Raw genomic sequence first — 20,955 nt, 5'->3', positions numbered from 1 at the left:
ATAAAAACGAACAGTAGGTAATAAAATTTTACCTTGAGAAAACAGAAGAAACCAAGGAAGCTCTATTCCATGCTTAAAAGTGTTAACATTCCTATTTTCCAAACCTTATTTCTCAAAACTCATAGTAGCCTGAAAAAGTTTAATGACATTGGTCCTGTTATTTCTTGCCATGTGTATTTCATAGCAAGAGTATTTACAAGAATGAAGTAGGTAATACATATCTACTGTCAAAGTGTAATTTGGGACACAATAATAAATAGTGTATGGATTAAATCTGTACCTTGTCATATATTAGCCTACCTGGTCTTTCTTGGATTAATAAAATATATATCCTTGGAGTCAAAAGTCATTAGTTGCAGGATATTCTTAGCAAGTGGTTTTTCTAGTTTAAAATTAGACTAGAAATAAGACAATTAAGCTTCCTTTGCTTAATCCACCTCTTAAGCGCTCCATCTATAAAAAGAGTACAGAACAGAAATCCTATGCTTTCCTGGATTCTTTCCATTGTACCAGCCTGTTGATGAGTTTCAGTATCATTTTTTTTTTTAAATGGGGACAAACACACCTGTTTTACCATTCATAGGACTGACTGTAGGTTTAGTGAGATTGTATCAATGTACTTTATAATGTACAAAACAAATTTATCTAATAGCTTCTTTGCCTTGGCATGTTCAATTCCACACCCTTACAATTCTAGGAATAGTGGAAGCTTTACATATATAATAATCTTTTAATCCTCAATACAATACAATACCACACTCTCATAATTACATTCAATGTATAAATCAATTAATAGAAACTCAAAGAGGTTGGCTGATTTGGTTTGCTAAGATCAAACAAACAGAAGGGTCAGGATTCAACTTAATATTACTTCTAAATAGAGGCCTTTTTTCTTTTTTTGGCATAGAGCTAGCAAAACATTTTTTATGTCCTTAGGAATAGTGTGTATAATTTAAAAAAAGTGGAAACGGGGTGGCGGGGGGAGAGATCACTGAATACTCTGTCCTTCTAGGACAGCTAACAAAATACCCTGATAAAACTTGTGCTCATATTTTAGAACAGACAACTTGAAAATCCCTGGGCTTCATAATACACTTTTTTTTTTTAATATATCAAATATAAGGTGCAAAGTAAAAAATAAATGTTTTTGAAACTAGGAGAGTAAGTATGCCATTCCTAATCAGATGCAAACTTAGTTATCACACACAAAAATAAAAAATGACATGAAACAGGAAAAACTGAAGAACTTCCTTTGCTTTCAGAAAACAGTAAAGAAACCAAAGAAAATTCTTTTTAGAAATTCAGAAAATTTTTTTTTCATAGTAGCTAACATGCCTTCCTTAGGCATTAAGACACTTTTCTGCTTGTAACCTTAATACAGCCATATTTTTACTCTTCATAAAAATCAAGTCTCCCAGTAAAAATGGCATTTTATCACATTAATCTTTCAATTCCATCACTAAAAATGTAGTTATACACACCAATTTCTAACCTCTTGGAACATTCTGCATAATGGATTTTAGTCACTGGGATGAGTAATTGCTCAGAAAAGCAGCACTGCCTCAACTGTGGTATGATTTGGTAGTCAATATTCTTGTTTTCCAGTAAAAAGGAGAGCTCCTAAGCAGAAACACTGGGCTCCTTGTTGTTTCACCGATCAAGAGAACGTTTCTGAGCAGCTTCTGAGCAAACGTTTCTTAACAGGTTGATCACAGATCTGGGGTCTTCACTCCTCATAATGGCACTGCCAGACACAATCATGTTAGCTCCTGCCTGAAAGAAGTAAACACTTTAGGTTATGCCTCAAAGGAAGATGTGGAAAAACCTGAAACAGAATTCCCAGACTAGAGTTTCTACCCTTATAGCTGGCAGTCAGCACTTTAACTGTATAAAAGCCACTTCAAGATGAACATACTTAAGCAGCTAGTTCAATGAAGAAAGAAGCTGAAATGCTTAAAAGAGGATGTGAAATTATTTTTAAACATGTCTAGGAAACATTTTCTTTTTGGTAACCCTTAACCCCCTTCCTCAGGGCTTCCCTGGTGGCTCAGACAGTAAAGCGTCTGCCTGCAATGCAGGAGACCCGGGTTCAATCCCTGGGTCGGGAAGATTCCCTGGAGAAGGAAATGGCAATCCACTCCAGCACTCTTGCATGGAAAATCCTATGGACGGAGGAGCCTGATAGGCTACAGTCCATGGGGTCGCAAAGAGTCGGACATGACTGAGCGACTTCACTTTCTTTCTTTTCAACCCCCTTCTAAATAAACTATAGTGCATCTCTGCTAACATTGAGATAAGGTTTAATCTAAAACCTTTAATCTTCACCTCTATTAAAATTTTCCCCATATGTACCGATGCCCCCTCAGCTCCTAAAAAAAAAAAAAATCAATCTTTTCATCTTTGAACTATGTACAGGAATTTGCAGACAGTCTAAAAGGACAATTACTGCTAAAATGTGAGATAATCCATAAAATACGGCAACACTACATTTAAGTATCTTCTCATGTTGATGCCAGTAGAAATGGAACATATTCTTATGTATGCTTCACTGCATTCCAGAATGGTTTTGAGGTGGCTTAAAAAAGATTTTCAAGATGTTTTTCAATATGAAATCAAAGAGTAAAACCAAGTAAAAACTTATAAAAATGAGTTCAAATTTATCTGAGATTTGACTCAGGGAGGAAAATCCAATCTATTATATGATTCAGAGCTGAAAGAAAGGGGGAACATTGAGAGAACTGCTGAAGCTGAGAAAAATTTCTCCAGCGAGAGAGACACTGCTGTGCTATGATACAGTGCATTGTCCAACAATGTTCCTCATAAAAATGAAATATTAGTTTTCTAACGTTACAACTTAATATGTCTCAATGTAAGCAGAAACAGCATTAATGACAAAGCACAGTTCAGTAAAAATGAATTCTACAGGGGTCAAAAGATATATGCTCACTGTCTGTCCAGTGTCGTCTCCATACTAATCACAGTCAAGCTTTTGATAAGTATCAAGCAGAAAAGTGTGTGACATTTACACAAAACATTGGAAGCAAAAATAGGAAGCAAAAAAAAAAAAAAACCACACACAAAATAGGAAGATTCCCTATTTTGGAAAACTGTCTCAAAGGCCTTGGAACTTCTCACTGATATTACACACGCTGGTAGTCAGCACATTCCTCTTTCAAAGAATTTTTTCATCATTACTGAGATAGCCAGGACTTACTATTTACTTTCCTAGTTTCACATTTAAACAAACAAATACTTTTCCAAGAAAGAAAGACTATTTAGGAAGTGTAGGGGAAATCTCTTTGGTAGATAAGACCTGTCCTGGCATTACATTTGATAGGAAATTGGTCCAGGTTGCCGTCAAGGAGCAGTCTCACCTCTGCGCATTTATGGATAGTGTCAGGACCTACTCCACCATCCACCTCAATGTCCAAAGATGGGAACTGGGTCCTCAACCAATGAACCTAGATATACACAAGGAAATAAATGACTCCTAAGTGGACAGGTAGAGGGAAAGCACACCAAACAAAAATGAAATGGCCACTAAAATATGACTCCAAATGTCTCACCAAATAACTTTATCTCAATAAAAGTTATGACTGGGGAAAACCATCTTAATATACTGAAACAAACTTTCATAAAAGCAAGCTTTGTTCTGTTTGGCAAATGGCATTGAATTTGTCATGGATTTGCCAAAAATATAGTTCACAGAAACAAGGCAAAGATAAAACCCTCAATGTTCAATGAAAATTCCATCTAAAGGTTACAGAACAGTTTCCAATGGTTTTGGGAACAAAAACTCAACACTAACATGTGGTATCTCTTCTGATCTCCAAACCTGAATCTCTTGGGCATCTCTCATCCCATATTCCAATGATATGTAGGCACCCCCATTTCCCTGCCTTCAGAGCAAGGCATAAACATACAAGCAGCCCAAACATACAAGCAGCCCAATACATGCTTACTGAATGAATATACACAACAAAAAACCTTACTCCGGAACCAAATACTTCTTTTTACCTTTGGCATCATATCTTCCATGAATTTCTGCCCTCCAAACCCAGGTTCCACTGTCATAACCAAGGCCATATCTATTTGATTAGCCCATGGTGCCAAATACTCAACTGAGGTTCCTGGTTTGATAGCAAGGCCAACCTGTAACAAACAAATTTGCTACATCACATCAATAACTATTTCCATAATACATTATTGTGGCTTATCAGGCCCAGTAGGAAGCTCTATTCTTAAAGAATGGAATACATACATAAATTGTTCAGCTGTAAATTTTTTTTAAGTCAACATGGTTATCACAAGGAAATGTTTCTAAAAGGTAGCAATTTCTAGAAAACATTAGTAGAATGTATTAATCTTATCTGACAAACATGTTATACTTAAAGTCTAGCTTCAAAGCTGAAGAACAGCTGTCTACGTCTGGTCTTCTTCACCTATCATTTTGGGTCTTCCACCAAACCTTCCCAACTCTGAGAATGAATAGTATAAAACATTAACCTCACCACTAAGCTCTTACCTTCATTCCATTCTCCCGAATGTCTTTGATCAAAGCTCCTGGGTTGTCAGTAGCCTCAAGATGAAAGGTATATTGATTGGCTCCTGCTACAGCCATTGGCTTTACCCACTGTTCTGGCCTGGACACCATCATGTGCATGTCTGGAAAGAAAAGACATATCCCCTAAGTATTACTAAAAGGAAAACAGCTGCTCATATTATTGAAGTCAATCTGTAGTTTTTGCTATTTCAGATATGAACTCTTCTGGCATCATGATAATTGTTAAATAGAAGTTATACTTCAGCACAGATAGCTTCCCTGCATCCTTAAGATAAGGTTTTGGTTAAACACATTTATCAAAAAAAAATCCAACAGTTTTCCACAAAAAGCTTACAGCACTATTTATGAGAAGTAGTAACTAGAAATCAGGAAACCTAAGTTCAGGTTCAGAAAATACCGTTGTAAAAAACTTAGATTACATTCTTAGTGAGGGAGACAAATAAAGGAGTAAATACAAATAAAGTTGGCAGTAAATAAAGCCAGTGTTGCTGGAGTCAGAGGTGGCACCGGGGAGAGAGGATGAGGTAAGAGAAACACTGGATAAAACTACCGAACTCTGCAGACCATCAGGTTTTATTCTGAATGACACAGAACAAATACTGCAGTACTTAGATCTAACTTTGAAGATCAAGGCAATAAACCTAGTGACTGCAGATGGTGAGCAGTGGTGGGGATTCCGGATATTTTCTAAAGGCAGGGCCAAGAGGGGCTGCTGAGGCTCAGACGTGCGCAGTGAGGCAAGGGTCAGATGGCGCAAGGATGTGGGCTAAGGAGCTAGAACAGGAGTGCCACCCCCAAGAGGGAGACAACTGCAAAGGGAGGGGCAGACTCAGAGGAAAGAACATGTTAACCAGAAGCAGCCTGCCACGTGGCCTTAAATCTAAAGCTCAAATCATATGAAAATGTTTGGGAAGAAATGAGTGTGGCCTTCTTAAACATCTCAACTTAAAATATAATATTAATAGCATTTCACGGGAAAGAGAGGGCAGCTTAAAAGAAGTGAAAACAAGAAATGATGCAGGAAAGAAGAAAACAGTAAATGCTCCTGTGCCAGACAGTAATGAGGAGAGTTTTGAGCTTTTTACTTTGTAACAGAGAGTACATTTCTGATCCAGCAAAGCTATGTTAAAGAAAAAAAATCTAGTATTCCAGAACTCAATAGCAAAGATTTATAAAATGCAACAAGGCTTTGAAAAACGTCAGGAAAACAGAGTATAGAGCCTGATTAATGAAGTCAAGACTAACATTTATATTCCTAAACTAGTAAAAGTAACAAAAATAGAACATATTTTAATAGGCAAAACTTTGATTTTAGAAGATAAACTCAATTTGGTGTGTTTTTCCTTCATATCATAAACAAGAAAAATTCAATCTGGTTTACAAGACCAAGTTTACTCATTCCTAAGTTACCAGACTAGACCGCTAAGTCATCCCTATTCAATCTCCAGCGTGCAGTCACCACCAGCAACCACCACTGGACATTCTCTGGCGTTCGGGGATCAATGACTCAGCGACTCTGCCTGTAATTACAACACAGGGCTCAAATGTTCTACTGTCACACTCCTTCTGCACTCGTAAAAATTACTGAAGACTCCTCGACCCCAATACTGATGATGTGAAATTAAAAGACGCTTACTCCTTGAAAGCAAAGTTATGTCCAACCTAGATAGCAATTCAAAAGCAGAGACATTACTTTGCCAACAAAGGTCCGTCTAGTCAAGGCTATGGTTTTTCCTGTGGTCATGTATGGATGTGAGAGTTGGACTGTGAAGAAGGCTGAGCGCCGAAGAATTGATGCTTTTGAACTGTGGTGTTGGAGAAGACTCTTGAGAGTCCCTTGGACTGCAAGGAGATCCAACCAGTCCATTCTGAAGGAGATCAGCCCTGGGTGTTCTTTGGAAGGAATGATGCTAAAGCTGAAACTCCAGTACTTTGGCCACCTCATGCAAAGAGTTGACTCATTGGAAAAAACTCTGATGCTGGGAGGGATTGGGGGCAGGAGGAGAAGGGGACAAGAGAGGATGAGATGGCTGGATGGCATCACTGACTCGATGGACGTGAGTCTGAGTGAACTCCGAGAGTTGGTGATGGACAGCGAGGCCTGGCGTGCTGCAATTCATGGGGTCGCAAAGAGTCAGACACGACTGAGCGACTGAACTGAACTGAATGTATTAGAAAGGCAAACTAAAAAAAACTTTTAGCGTCTACTTGTGTGTGCTAAGTCACTTCAGCCGTGTCGGACTCTTTGCGACTCCATGGACCATAGCCTTTCAGGCTTTTCTGTCCGTGGGATTCTCCAGGCAAGAATACTGGCGTGGGTTGCCATGTCCTTCTCCAGACGATCTTCCCTGACTCAGGGATCAAAGGTGTGCTCCCGCATTGCAGACAGATTCTTTATCATGCAAAACACGAGGGAAGCCTTCGTGTCTACTTAGTCAGTCATAAAAAAATAATGAAAATATAAATCCATTACACGTTAATGTAAGAGTTGCATTATTTTACATTTTTGCAAGTAAGCAGTGCCTGGCTTGGCGAAGGCAATGGCACCCCACTCCAGTACTCTTGCCTGGAAAATCCCATGGACGGAGGATCCTGGAAGGCTGCAGTCCATGGGGTCGCTGAGGGTCGGACACGACTGAGCAACTTCACTTTCACGCATTGGAGAAGGAAATGGCAACCCACTCCAGTGCTCTTATCTGGAGAATCCCAAGGACAGGGGAGCCTGGTGGGCTGCCGTCTATGGGGTCGCACAGAGTCGGACACGACTGAAGTGACTTAGCAGCAGCAGCAGTGCCTGGCTTAAGAGAATACATCTGTATTCTCACATCTGCTCTGCATTCAATCTGTTGTTTTATAGTAGGGAAAAAAAATACAGAAAAGGGAGGCGTCCCTACACGCATAGCCTTTTCACTCAAGTATGGATATTCTACCATTTCTACCCCAAAACTCAACAAGCAGTATGAAAGATTACAGGCAATGTGGAATCTATAAATCCTGTCAGTGACCTTTCCATACTTCGTTAATGCTAAAACTCGTTAGTCTGTATTTTGAACAGCTTTTTTAAGTACTATTGTTTCACTGAGTTACACAGATCTTCCAAACAGAGACACATTCTTTATACAATATCCAAAACCCACATGTGTCAATGTCACTACAGATCTGATCAAAAAAGCTGTAAGCATTGGGAAGCTCTCAAGCTCAAAGCAGCAAATATAAGTTTTCCAAAACTCCAATTTTCACTTGCAAATTCTAACTTTTGTCAGTGGCAACGAAAAGTGATGAGCTGCTTTCTTTGAAGTGACAGGTTCACGTAGTTAATTTTAAAGACAACATCAGGAAAATATCTAAGGCTAATAACCACAGTTCATTGTCAGTTATTCTTGTAATGGAAAATGGTGTTTGTGAAAAAACCAGCACTTGCAGTTTACAGCTCAAGACAATGAAATGAGTGGTTTTCCTCAAGGAAATGATCATCCTCCAGGATTCAACAGAAGGGCTTTGTACGTATTACCTTCCCACTTCGTCACACAAAATACTAAAGAGACATGCACTCAAGAATCAAGATTTACTAAATCCGTCACCTGTTCCAATTCATCAAGGATACTTACTATGAAGGCATGGTGTGTAAGAACATCACGACTACCTGTAGTAACCTGTTCAGTATTACCCGTTCAGTAAAACCGCCTCATCTCTGCCTAGGGCATCAGCAGACTCACTCAGCACTGCTTCTGCACCATCAGTACAAATAATGGCAAATAATATCAGTACAAATAATTTACAAATCGAACTACAAATAGTTTTGACATCATGCTTCTGCTGCTGCTAAGTCGCTTCAGTCGTATCTGTCTGAAAAAGACTCCCACAGGTCCTCAGACATACTTGAAGACCACTGATTTAGATAAAAGCAAAAATGACTTTTCCCTACCACTTTACATCTTAAGACAGTAAATTCTACTCAATATTAGGACTGAATTGTTAAAAGCTTTAGCAATTATACACACAACTTGTGATCTAACTCCTAAGATATATAAGGCACCAACAACCAGTATCCAAGAATTAAACAAACAACATATAATATAAAAACAAAGGTCACAAACACTAAAGCATATGAAATCCATTCATCTTTAGAGATTGTCTTCTGGTAAGATTGATTAGCAAGTTTAGCAGCAAACAACAAACTAAAAGCAGGAATGAAAAAACAGATTGTGGGGGGGTGGGGGTGTCAGCTGAGCTGGTAAGAGAAGGGGCACAAACGGCGGGGAGTCACACAGCAGTGAGAAGTAACAGTTGGGAGACCAACTAAAAGGAAGGGGAAAAGACAAATATAGACATACTTTAAATCCACACAAAGCCAGAGTGGAGGATTCTGTGGCCATCATACAATGCGTGAGAGGGCAAAGAACACTATTTCATCCAACTCCGATAGTTGTAAGGATATATTTACCCTCGAAAATTCAGCTTCCAAAATGTTAATAATAATTAAAAAAAAAAAGTTCAGGTAATCAGAGGATTATACTCCATTATTTGGAAATTTCAAAATGGTGAACATGTTGGTGGAACACTGTTTCCCTCGAGTCACATGAATTGATAAAGCTGGTGCCTTCGAAGTGGAGCAGGCCTACAGAGGCTCTAACAGCCTCCTGCAACGCCAGCAGTGTTCCACAACTGCACTGGTACAGCAGTCCCACGCGGCTACTGAGAACTTGCAATGCAGTTAATGCCACTAAGAAACAATTTTTAATTTTAGCTAACTTAAATAGCTACATGAGGCTAGTGGCTACCATACTGAACAGGCACAGCTACAGCCCTTCATAAAACTGGTCCACAATAGGTCAATAAAAATGTTAGTTTTACTAAAATTAAGTAATGAATTACATAAACACACATTATTTATAAAAACTCACCAAATGTCCTCTGTACCAGAGATCTGGCAAGAGAGGCTCTGCTAACTTAGCTTAAAACATCAGCAGCAGTGACAAGGATATGTGGGCTGAATCTATGTTCCACAGGAGTAACTTCTAGGTCACTATGTGATCTTAAAAAAAACCTTAATTCACATTATCCTACAACACTGAAGTGGAGCATACACAGACCAGTAGAAAGCTCCAATTTCCATGAATCGACTTCTCATCTAGACCATAAATCAATTGATTCCTAAGTTCATTTAACAATCACATTGAACCTTAGCTGTGTGTCTGTGCTAAGCTCTGGGAAAACCACAGCAAACCAAGTGAATGAAATCCTGCCCTTAAGGAGTTTAGAGTCTGATAACAGCAACTGCAGACTGAAAGAAATTCTAAGAAAATCAACAAGGTAAAAAGGTTAATTTAGGACAGGGCTCTCTGAAGAAACAACCAAGGATCTGAAGTGGAAAGATGAGGTAGCACTGACCAAGTGAACAGAGCTTTTTAGGCAAAGCGACTCTAGCCCAAGTGCCTAGGCCCCAAAGTGCGCAAGCTTGGTTTCTTACAGAGGGCCAGTGAAGTCCCAGCACAGGGAGAGGGCAAAGGGTACACTGTGAAACTGGAGGTTGAGAAATCAGCCAGCTACTTCCCCTTTACTTGAGCAAGATACTCAGCTTCAGATGGCGTAAACACCCACTTACCAAAGAAAGGGTCCTGGCCTAGCTGCTTTCGGAGGCTTTCTACCACAGGGTGACCAAAGGTGATGTTGGGAACAAAATGCCTACAAGACAAACAAAATCTTACTCTGAAAATGTTTTCAATTCAGTCTCTGTATTTTTCTCAAAATGTATCCTGATAGACAAAGAGGAGATTATCTGTGATTGCAATATTTTTCAATTTAACATCAGTATCAGTATTAGGCACTAAAAATACCCGCAGAATTTCAGTTTTACAGAGCAGTAACTCCTTGATATTCCAGGAAGTCATAATGTCACATAATTGACCAATTTAATGCTATAATTCAAAATCCATGACAGGAAGAAGTGAAGGATGACAAAATCAAAACCCCAAAATTTATATGACTTGCCCAAGTCACATACTAGTTAGGAAGTTCAAGACTCTGATATGGGTTTCTCAAATCTTAAGCCTATCACAGGTCACCTGTGGCTATCTCTAATCCACCTCTATCACAGGGCACAAAATGACAAGATTATTTAAGCTTTCTTAAAGATTATCAATAAGGAAACTTAACTGTGCCTTCCCTGGTGGCTCAGAGGTTAAAGCGTCTGCCTGCAATGCCGGAGACCTGGGTTTGATCCCTGGGTCGGGAAGATCCCTGGAGAAGGAAATGGCAACCCACTCCAGTATTCTTGCCCAGAGAATCCCATGGACGGAGGAGCCTGATGGGCTACAGTCTACGGGGTTGCAAAGAGTTGGACACGACTGAGCGACTTCACTTTCACTGAAGGTTTGTAACATACCAGATATTGTACCTTATTTTATTTCATCTTCACAACAGCCCTCTGAGGTAGATGCTGTTATTATCTCCATTTGAGGAGCACAGGATATAACTTCCTTAAGTCACCCAGTTAATAATTCGTTGGGGCAGGTTTCAAATTAAGGCTTTCTGATATCAGACCCAAGGTGGTTAACCATTATCCTACTCCAGTTCTCTTGTTGTATCACCAGCTCACTTCAACATTTAGGCTGGGTGCTTCAGAGTACTATATTTTATTTTAAAAAAAATGAGTTTCTCTGCTCACCACAGAAAAGTTTACAATCTCACTGGCACTCAGAGATGGCTAATGACTCACCACAACTCATGACTGACTGCTACAGTATAGTTGTTGGCAGGAAGCCAGCTTGGCCAAGGACCACTTTTCCCAACTCCCTTTAAAACCAGGTGGCCACGTGACTAGTTCTCACAAAAGGGCTGTGAAATACGAACACAAGTGATGCGTGTCACTGCAGAGCCCGGGAGGTTGAGTATATTCATGTTCTGTTCTCATTTTACCCTTCTGCCAGGAAAGAGGCCCTTAAGGGCAGAGACAGGGGATGGAAGGAGATTCTGATGTCTCTGAATTTCTGCATGGAAGAACATTCACACCAAACTACTACCTGAAGGAAAAATAAACTTTATAACGTTAAGCCAAAGAAATCTATGCTTTCTTTTGTTAAAGTAGTATGCATTACCTTGAATGAGGCCTGTAGAGAAAAGCTAAAGTATGCAATATAAGATAATTGTTCCAGAGGCAAGTAGAATAGCATTTTTTTTTTAAAGGGATAGATCGTGGGGTTCATGTCCATGGAATTCTTCAGGCAAGAATACTGGAATGGGTTGCCATTTCTTTCTCCAGGGGACCTTTACGACCCAGGGATCAAACCCAGGTTTCCCATGTTACAGGCAGATTGTTTACCATCTGAGCCACCAAGGAAGCCCCAGATCATGGAATTACAGAACTAATGGAATTTATAAAGATGGGGAAAGAAATGAAGCAAAGGTAGAGAAAACTAAGTTAAGCTCAAAGAAAGGGAGACGGTGCTGCCCACCTTGGCTACTATGAATAAAATACGAGGCAAGACTGTGTCACATTAAATGATACAGAATGCCAGGCTCACTGTTTGAACTTTAATCCTGATCAAGTGAGGTTTTAAAAGAGAAAGTCAAACTCGCTCACTCAGGTCTGACTCTTTGCAACCCCATGTTCTATACAGTCCATGGGAATTCTCCAGGCTAGCATACTGGAGTGGGTAGCCTTTCCCTTCTCCAGGGGATCTTCCCAAGTCAGGGATCAAACCCAGGTCTCCCACATTGCAGGTGAATTCTTTATCAGCTGAGCCACCAGAGAAGCAATGAAAAATTAAGATGGAAACAATACTTTAGTAGCACAAATGACTGAGCAGTAAACTGAAAGAAGCAAGGCAAGAGGTGTTGGTAAATGGCAAGAAACAGCAAACAGAAACAAGGATAGCAACTGACGGGATTTTTCTGATAAGATGCAGCAGGGTGGTGGTGGGGTGGGAAGTGTTGTCAGAGAAGAAACCATGGGGCTTCCCAGGTGGTGTTAGTGCTAAAGAACCTGCCTGCCAATGCAGGAGATGTAAGAGACATAGGTACGCTCTGTGGATTGGGAAGATCCCCTGGAGGAGGGCACGCCAACCCACTCCAGTATTCTTGCCTAGAGAATCCCATGGATAGAGGAGCCTGGCTGGCTACAGTCCATGGGGTCACAAAGAGGCAGACACAACTGAAGTAACTTAGCACCCAGCACCAAGGTCTTGAGCTCAGATGACAAGCAGGCAGAATGCGGGTTAATAAAAAATTATACAGGACAACCACCATTCTAAACAATTTCATCATATTAACTCATTAAAATCATGCCAACAATTCAGTGAGACAGGTACCATTGTTTTCTGTATTTTTATAGAGTACATCATGAGAAATGCTGGGCTGGAAGAAGCACAAGCTGGAATCAAGATTGCCGGGAGAAATATCAATAACCTCAGATATGCAGATGACACCACCCTTATGGCAGAAAGTGAAGAGGAACTAAAGAGCCTCTTGATGAAAGTGAAAGAGGAGAGTGAAAAAATTGGCTTAAAGCTCAACATTCAGAGAACTAATATCATGGCATCTGGTCCCATCACTTCAAGGGAAATAGATGGGGAAACAGTGGAAACAGTGTCAGACTCTATTTTTTTGGGCTCCAAAATCACTGCAGATGGTGACTGCAGCCATGAAATTAAAAGACGCTTACTCCTTGGAAGGAACGTTATGACCAACCTAGATAGCATATTCAAAAGCAGAGACATTACTTTGCCAACTTTACTTGCTGTCTAGTCAAGGTTATGATATTTCCAGTGGTCATGTATGGATGTGAGAGTTGGACTGTGAAGAAAGCTGAGCGCCGAAGAATTGATGCTTTCGAACTGTGGTGTTGGAGAAGACTCTTGAGAGTCCCTTGGACTGCAAAGAGATCCAACCAGTCCATTCTGAAGGAGATCAGCCCTGGGATTTCTTTGGAAGGACTGATGCTAAAGCTGAAACTCCAATACTTTGGCCACCTCATGTGAAGAGTTGACTCATTGGAAAAGACCCTGATGTTGGGAGGGATTGGGGGCAGGAGAAGGGGACGACAGAGGATGAGATGGCTGGATGGCATCACCAACTCGATGGACGTGAGCTTGAGTGAACTCCAGGAGTTGGTGATGGACAGGGAGGCCTGGCGTGCTGCAGTTCATGGGGTCGCAAAGAGTTGGACATGACTGAGCAACTGAACTGAACTGATAGATGAGAAAGAGAGGCTCAAGCTCACACAACCAGTAAGTGCAGGAGGCAGTCAACCTAACTCCAAAGTTCAGGCTCTTATCTGCCAGGCCTGTCTGCCCCTTCACTGACAATTACTAACTAACTGAAAAAAAAGTCCAAGGGAGGAGAGCCTTGAGAGAGAGAGAGAGAGTAGTCAGGGGTGGGGATAGGGGTGGCTGGGTTGGCAGATAGCATGGAAGATTAAAACAGGGCAGAAGGAGACAGGGGACAAATGAAGATCTGACCTGGCTAATGGTGGCCTGTGAGACTGCGGGCCCAGTACTGGAAATTTCTGCAAGTTTTTCAAAAGTCAGAAATCTAGTACTAATGTGCAATCTCCCTGGCTTTTAAATCATCCTAACTTAGGACCCCTTCACGGATCACAGCCTTGTCATGGAGAAGGGGCTTGTGTAACCCAATAAAGCTGTGAGTCATGTAGTGCACGGCCGCCCAAGACAGACGGGTCAAAGTGAAGAGCTCTGATAAAACGTGGTCCACTGGAGGAGGAGATGGCAAACTGCTCCGGTATTCTTGCCTAGAGAACCCCATACACAGTATATGAAAAGGCACAAAGATATGACACTGAAAGATGAGTCCCCTAGGTCAGAGGTGTCCAATATGCTACAGGAGCACAGCGGAGAAACAGCTCCACACAGAATGAAGAGACTGAGCCAAAGTGGAATGACGCTCAGCAGTGGATGTATACGGTGGGGAAAGTAAAGTCCGAAGCTATGAAGAACAATACAGCATAGGAAGCTGGAATGTTAGGTCCATGAATCAAGGTAAACTGGATACGGTCAAACAAGAAATGGTAAGAGGCAACATCGACATCTTAGTGAACTAAAAATGGACTGGAATGGGCGAACTTAATTCAGATGACCATCGTTATCTACGACTGTGGGCAAGAATCGATTAAAAGAAATGGAGTAGCCCTCACAGCCGACAAGAGAGTCTGAAATGCAGTACATGGGTGCAGTCTCAAAACAACAAGAATGATCCTGGCAAATCATTCAATATCAAAGTAATCCAACTCTATGCTCCAACCACTAAAGCCAAAGAACCTGAAGTTGAATGTTTCTATGAAAATCTCCAAGACCTTCTGGAATACCAAAATAAAAGATGTCCTTTTCATCACAGAGGACTGGAATGCAAAAGTAGGAAGTCAAAAGTTACCTGGATTAACAGGCAAGTTTGGCCTTGGAGTACAAAATGAAGCAGGGAAAAGGCTAACAGAGACACTCTGTGGAGAACACACTGGTCATAGCAAACACCCTCTTCCAACAACAGGAGATGACTCTACAAATGGGCATCACCAGATGGTCAGTACCAAAATCAGACTGATTATACTCTTTGCAGCCAAAGATGGAGAAGCTCTACACAGTCAGCAAAGTCAAGACCTGGAGCTGAATGTGGCTCATCTCATGAGCTCCTTACAGCAAAATTCAGGCTTAAATTGAAAAAAGTAGAAAAAGCCACTAGGCCATTCAGATTTGACCTAAATCAAACTACTTATGATTGATTATGCAGTGGAGGCAATGATTAAATTCAAGGGATAACATCTGGGTACAGTACCTGAAGAACCATGGACGGAAGTTCATTAACAGTGTATAGGAAGAAGTAACCAAAACCATCCCCAAGAAAAAGAAACACAAGAAGGTTGTCTGAGGAGGTTTTACTGGCTAATGGTGGCCTGTGAGACTGTGGGCCCAGTACTGGAAATTTTGGGAAAAAAAGCTGAGAAGAGAAGTGAAAGGCAAGGAAAAAACAAGAAAGATATACCCAACTGAATGCAGAATTTCAAAGAAAAGCAGAGATAAGAAGGCCTTCTTAAATGAACAGTGCAAAGAAGTAGAGAAAAACAACAAAATGGGAAAGAATAGAGATCTCTTCAAGAAAACTGGAGATATCAAAGGAATATTTCATGCAAGGATGAGCATGATAAAGGACAGAAATGGTAAGGACCTAACAGAAGCAGAAGAGATTAAGACGAGGTGGCAAGAATGCATACAAAGAACTATACAAAAGAGGTCTTAACCACCAGGATAACCATGATGGTGGGGTCACTCACCTAGAGCCAGACATCCCAGAGTGTGAAGTGGTCCTTAGGAAGCATTACTACAAAAAAACTAGTGGAGGTGATGGAATTCCAGCTGAGCTATCTAAAACTGCAAAAGATGGATGCTGTAAAGTGCTGCACTCAGTATGCCAGCAAACTTGGAAAACTCAGTAACAGACACAGGACTGGAGAAGGTCAGTTTTCATTCCAATCCTAAAGAAAGGCAATGCCAAAGAATGCTCAAACTACCGCACAATTGCACTCATTTCACATGCTAACAAGGTAATGCTCAACACCCTTCAAGCTAGGCTTCAGCAGTATGTGAACTGAGAACTTCCAGATGTACATAATAGATTTAGAAAAGGCAGAGGAACCAGAGATCAAACTGCCAACATCTGCTGGATCATAGAAAAAGCAAGGGAATCTCAGAAAAACATCTATTTCTACTTCATTGACTACGCTAAAGCCTTTGACTGTGTGGATCACCACAAACTGTGGAAAATTCTTAAAGAGATGGAAATACCAGACCATCTTACCTACCTCCTAAGAAACCTGTATGCAAGTGAAGAAGCAACAGTTAGACCAGACATGGAACAATGAACTGGTTCAAAATTGGCAAAGGAGTACAGCAAGGCCATATACTGTCACCCTACTTATTTAACTTATATGCAGAATACATCATGCGACATGGTGAGCTGGATGAATCAAAAGCTGGATCAAGATAGCCAGGAGAAATATCAACAACCTCAGACATGCAGATGATACCACTTTGGTGGCAGAAAGGGAAGAGGACCTAAAAAGCCTCTTGATGAGGGTGAAAGAGTGTGAAAAAGCTGGCTTAAAACTTAACATTCTAAAAACTAGTATCATGGCATCTGGCCTCATCACTTCACAGCAGAGAGAAGGGGAAAAAGTGGAAACAGAGACAAACTTTATTTTCCTGGGCTCCAAATTCACTGTAGATGGTGACTACAGCCATGAAATTAAAAAATTAAAAGACACTTGCTCCTTGAAGGGCCTCCCTGGTGGTGCAGTGATAAAGAATCTGCCTGCAATGAGGGAGACGCGGGTTCAAGCCCTGAGTAGGGAAGATCCCCTGGAGAAGAGAATGGCAACCCACTCCAGTATTCTTCCCTGGAGAATTTCATGGACAGAGGAGCCTGGCAGGCTAAAGTCCATTGGGTCACAAAAAGCTGGACATGACTGAGTGACTAGCACTACTACTGCTCCCTGGAAGGAAAGCTATGACAAACCTAGACAGCATATTAAAAAGCAGAGACACTACTTTGCTGAAAAAGGTCCATGTAGTCAAAGGTATGGTTTTCAAGTACTCATGTAGGGATATGAGAGTTGGACCATAAAGAAGGCTTGCACCGAAGAACTGAGGCTTTTGAATTGTGGTGCTTAGAAGACTCTTGAGAGTCCCTTGGACAACAAGATCAAACTAGTCAATCCTAAAGGAAATCAAACCTGAATATTCATTAGAAGGACTGATGCTAAAGCTCCAAGACTTTGGTCATCTGATGCGAACAGCCAACTCACAGGAAAACACCCTGATTCTGGGAAAGACAATACAGGAGGAAAGGGGGGCAACAGAGGATGAGATGGTTGGATGGCATCACCAACTCAATCAACATGACCAAACACTAGGAGATAGTGAAGGACAGGGAAGCCTGGCATGCTGCAGTTCATGGGGTACCAAAGAGCTGGAACAATTTAGCAACCAGACAACAACAACTAATTTAGAAACTGCTTATTTGCTCTGTTCCTACACTTAAAGACCAATACATTTCCAGTTACTTCCTGTCAAGACACATTTATGCTTACATGCTCTCCAATTTTCCTTTCCAGAAAAACCCACCTGTCCTTTACTTCAAATATCCAACCACACTAGTGCTCCACCCACCAGTGTTCCCAAAACTTGTTCTCACTTTCAAAGTCCTTCAGTTTTAATCAGAGGACACAGTGGGGACTTCAGGGAAAGAGAGAGGACCAGAAAACAACCAGTGCATCAAGCTCAATGTACTTGGAGATTTTTAAGGGGCAAGGAAAAGCATGGAGGCAGAACGTGGAGGGAGTCCACAGCCCCTCTTTCATACCCTGGGCCTAAGCAGCACTGCAGTTTAGCCAGGCCCTGCCTGTTCTGATGGGACACTGGGGAAGGGGCTGAACCTCCCCAACTGGTTTCCTATTGCAAAATGGGAATGAAAGTAACTCAAAGTTGTGATGATTAACAGGGAAAGGTTTTTAAAATAGTGTATGCAAAATCTGCTTATTTTCAAACCAAGATGTTTCTCAGTAAAAGGGGAAAGGAGTCAATAAAAAACAAATACATTTACTTAACAAGCTCAGGGACTGCCATAGGCCCGGGAGGGGCAAGAGATTTCTTAGAAGACACCTCTATTATGATAAAGCAATTCATCCAACCAATTATAACTAGGCCTGCCATAGTGCTTTTCCTGCCTGCAGAGAACAGAGGTGAGCTGTGCTTTCAGGGAGTTTACCGTGCAGCAGGAGATATGAAATAAATGACAAAAATATAAACTAGCTGTCTCTCAAAGACAGACAATATCTTAATCATTCTCTGTAAACCGAATACCCAGAGAAGACAGTTTCTGAGACAAAACAAACCGTTGCCTGCTTCCAATCCGGGTTCCACCATTTCCTAGCTATAAGGGAACTTAATCTCTCTTTTATTAGACTCCTCACTGTCACCTCTGGTGCTGATAACAGCAGCAAGCTCACAGGGCTGCATGAGATAATTCACAAAAAGTATTAGAACAGGGGATATATGTATACCTATGGCTGATTCAGAGCTTCCCTCATAGCTCAGTAGGTAAAGAATCTGCCTGCAATGCAGGAGACCTGGGTTTGATTCCTGGGTCAGGAAGATCCCCTGGAGAAGGAAATGGCAATCCACTCCAGTATTCTTGCCTGGAAAATCCCATGGACAGAGGAGCCTGGTGGGCTACAGTTCATGGGGTCACAAGAGTCGGACACGACTTAGCAACTAAATCACCACCACCACCATGGCTGATTCATGCTGAGGTTTGACAGAAAACAACAAAATTTTGTAAAGCTATTATCCCTCAATAAAAAATAAAAAGAAAAAAAAAAACTCTAAAAAAAAGTATTAGAAACAATCGAGTGTTCTTTATGAGCTCTATATTTATTACTACCTATTGTTATCATTGATATTCTGATTGGTAAACTGGGACAAATTATTTTCTCCATTCATTCACTTAAACATGGTCAGACTATACTCATATGTGCTAAGTCATTTGTGTCCAACTCTTTGCGACCCTATGGACTGTAGCCTGCCAGGCTCCTTTGTCCATGGGATTTTCCAAGCAAGGATACTGGAATGGGTTGCCATTTCCTCCTCCAGGGAATCTTCCCAACCCAAGGATCGAACCCATGTCTCCTGTGTCTCCTGCATTAGCAGACACTAGTTCTTTACCACTTGCGCCACCTGGGAAGTCTGTTCTATCCCGAGACTCCTAAGTGACTCAGAATTATGTCTCATTCTATATCTCAGACACAAAAATGTAGCTACCCATCTGTGAGTACATACTCCAGTAACTTTTGGAAGTTCAGGGCTTTCAAGCAAAGGTGTCAAAAAACAAAGTACATAAATAGAGTTACATGTGATAGCAAACTAAAAATCTAGGTTTTGGAAGAAGTAATATTCTGGAGAAGGAAATGGCAATCCATTCCAGTACTATTGCCTGGATAATCCCATGGACAGAGGAGCCTGGTAGACTACAGTCCATGGGGTCGCAAAGAGTCGGACACAACTGAGCGACTTCACTCACTCACTCACAGAGATTTTACCTATTTACAATAAATTTACTCTTCTACCCCAAACCATGGTTAATGGCTGTTTTGATCTTACGGCAGTTATCAGTGCGGCAAATGCAAGTTGCAACTCTGTCACAATGTGTGTGACCTTGAGGGAGTATTAACTGTTTTCTCTAGCTTTGTTCCTCATTTTACAACCAACTTATGAAACTAACATCAATCTGATGTCAAACAATATTGATTATGGGCTATAACTACAGTGCTTAAAAATTACTTACAAAAAACTGACCTCCCTGAAGAGCAGGGTGCCTGAAGAGAAAATAGATAGGAAAATCAAAATTCGAACAATGAGACAACAATTATCATCAATTATAGAAAATTTACCATGTGCCAGGCATTGTAAACTACCGGTACCAGCTCATTTCATCTTCCAAAGATGCCTGGGCAGTAGAGTGTTATTACTCCCACTTTTCACAGAATGAAACTGAAGCTCAATGAGGTTAAATGGCTTGTCCCAAGTAACCTAGCAAGTGGCAGAACTCGGGCGTTCTCACTCCAGGTGCAAAGCTCGTCATCGTTATACAACTCTGTCTCCCCAGCAATGCCACTAACTAGCTATATGAGCTTGGGCAAGTCATGCCTATCCCCTTGGGCCTCAGTTTCTCCACCTGAAAATGAGAGACAGGTCCTAGAGATTTAAGGTCGCTTCCGGGTGCTTAGTGCTAGAAGAATACACGTTATGTAGGGGGGAGGGGAGAAGATGAGGCTTGGGACACGGTCGCAGCCCAGGTGCCCTCCAAGTGGAGCCTCCTGGGTTTCCACCTCAGGCCCCTTCCTCAGTACCGCGTTCAGAGTGAGGCGCTTCGCGACACAGGGACGCTGTGCACCTAACAGGTACTCAGTCAATGGGAACCTATCCCGCCCCACGCGATAACCCAGGCCCGAACCCTGCGGAGAGTTACCCGTCCATTACATCCAGGTGCAGATAATCGGCCCCAGAGTCCAGCATCCGGAGGCACTCGGCCCCTAAACTGGCCAGGTCACTGTTGAGGATGGACGGGCCAATCTTGCAACCAGACGCCATGGTGCTAGTGCTCCAACGCAAGTTACTGCACGAGAGCCCGGCTCGATGAAGGCGTCCTGCCCAGATTGGCCGAGCAGTTTTGGTCCCGCCTCTTCTCCGTAGATCTTTCCGGATTCCGCCGGAAGCAGCTGCCCTGAGGGGGAAGTCCCGCCTCCCCTAGAGGGAAGGACTGCCACCTTAAGGGCTTAGGGGCGGGGCCTCGCAATGAGGCACCTTCCTCCTTCCTCTGACCTCAGT

General features: G+C 41.6%; 1 protein-coding gene across 9 annotated transcripts; it reads right to left on the bottom strand.

Annotated features, from left to right (window-relative positions):
* Window positions 1–1,080: 1,080 nt before the first annotated feature.
* RPE (ribulose-5-phosphate-3-epimerase) lies at window positions 1,081–20,902 on the bottom strand. 9 transcript variants are annotated; one of them, XM_055573336.1, is made up of 7 exons: window positions 20,608–20,868; window positions 19,924–19,943; window positions 10,170–10,249; window positions 4,526–4,665; window positions 4,018–4,152; window positions 3,375–3,461; window positions 1,081–1,773 (listed from the first exon to the last, which is right to left on the bottom strand). In XM_055573336.1, the coding sequence occupies exons 1-7, from the start codon at window positions 20,716–20,718 to the stop codon at window positions 1,651–1,653; spliced, it is 696 nt and encodes a 231-aa protein (XP_055429311.1). In that variant the 5' UTR covers window positions 20,719–20,868; the 3' UTR covers window positions 1,081–1,650. The 9 variants fall into 9 exon arrangements, with proteins under 9 accessions (XP_055429311.1, XP_055429316.1, XP_055429318.1 ...); XM_055573341.1 differs by having other exon boundaries at window positions 19,913–19,943; window positions 20,608–20,710; XM_055573343.1 differs by having other exon boundaries at window positions 19,913–19,943; window positions 20,597–20,699.
* Between the last annotated feature and the right edge of the window lie 53 nt (window positions 20,903–20,955).

Source organism: Bubalus kerabau, chromosome 3 (assembly GCF_029407905.1).
Source record: "Bubalus kerabau isolate K-KA32 ecotype Philippines breed swamp buffalo chromosome 3, PCC_UOA_SB_1v2, whole genome shotgun sequence".
Lineage (NCBI taxonomy): Eukaryota > Metazoa > Chordata > Mammalia > Artiodactyla > Bovidae > Bubalus > Bubalus kerabau.
This window is presented reverse-complemented; position numbering and strand designations above follow the sequence as displayed.

Bases quoted from the DNA above. Each gene is read 5' to 3' on its own strand.
- RPE (XM_055573336.1), bottom strand. From the start codon at position 20,718: ATGGCGTCTGGTTGCAAGATTGGCCCGTCCATCCTCAACAGTGACCTG. The intron at 4,666-10,169 runs GTAAGTGGGTGT...TTTTCTTTCCAG, and splicing joins AGGCCAGGACCCTTTCTTTG to ACATGCACATGATGGTGTCC. The intron at 4,153-4,525 runs GTAAGAGCTTAG...TGTTTGTTACAG, and splicing joins TTCGGGAGAATGGAATGAAG to GTTGGCCTTGCTATCAAACC.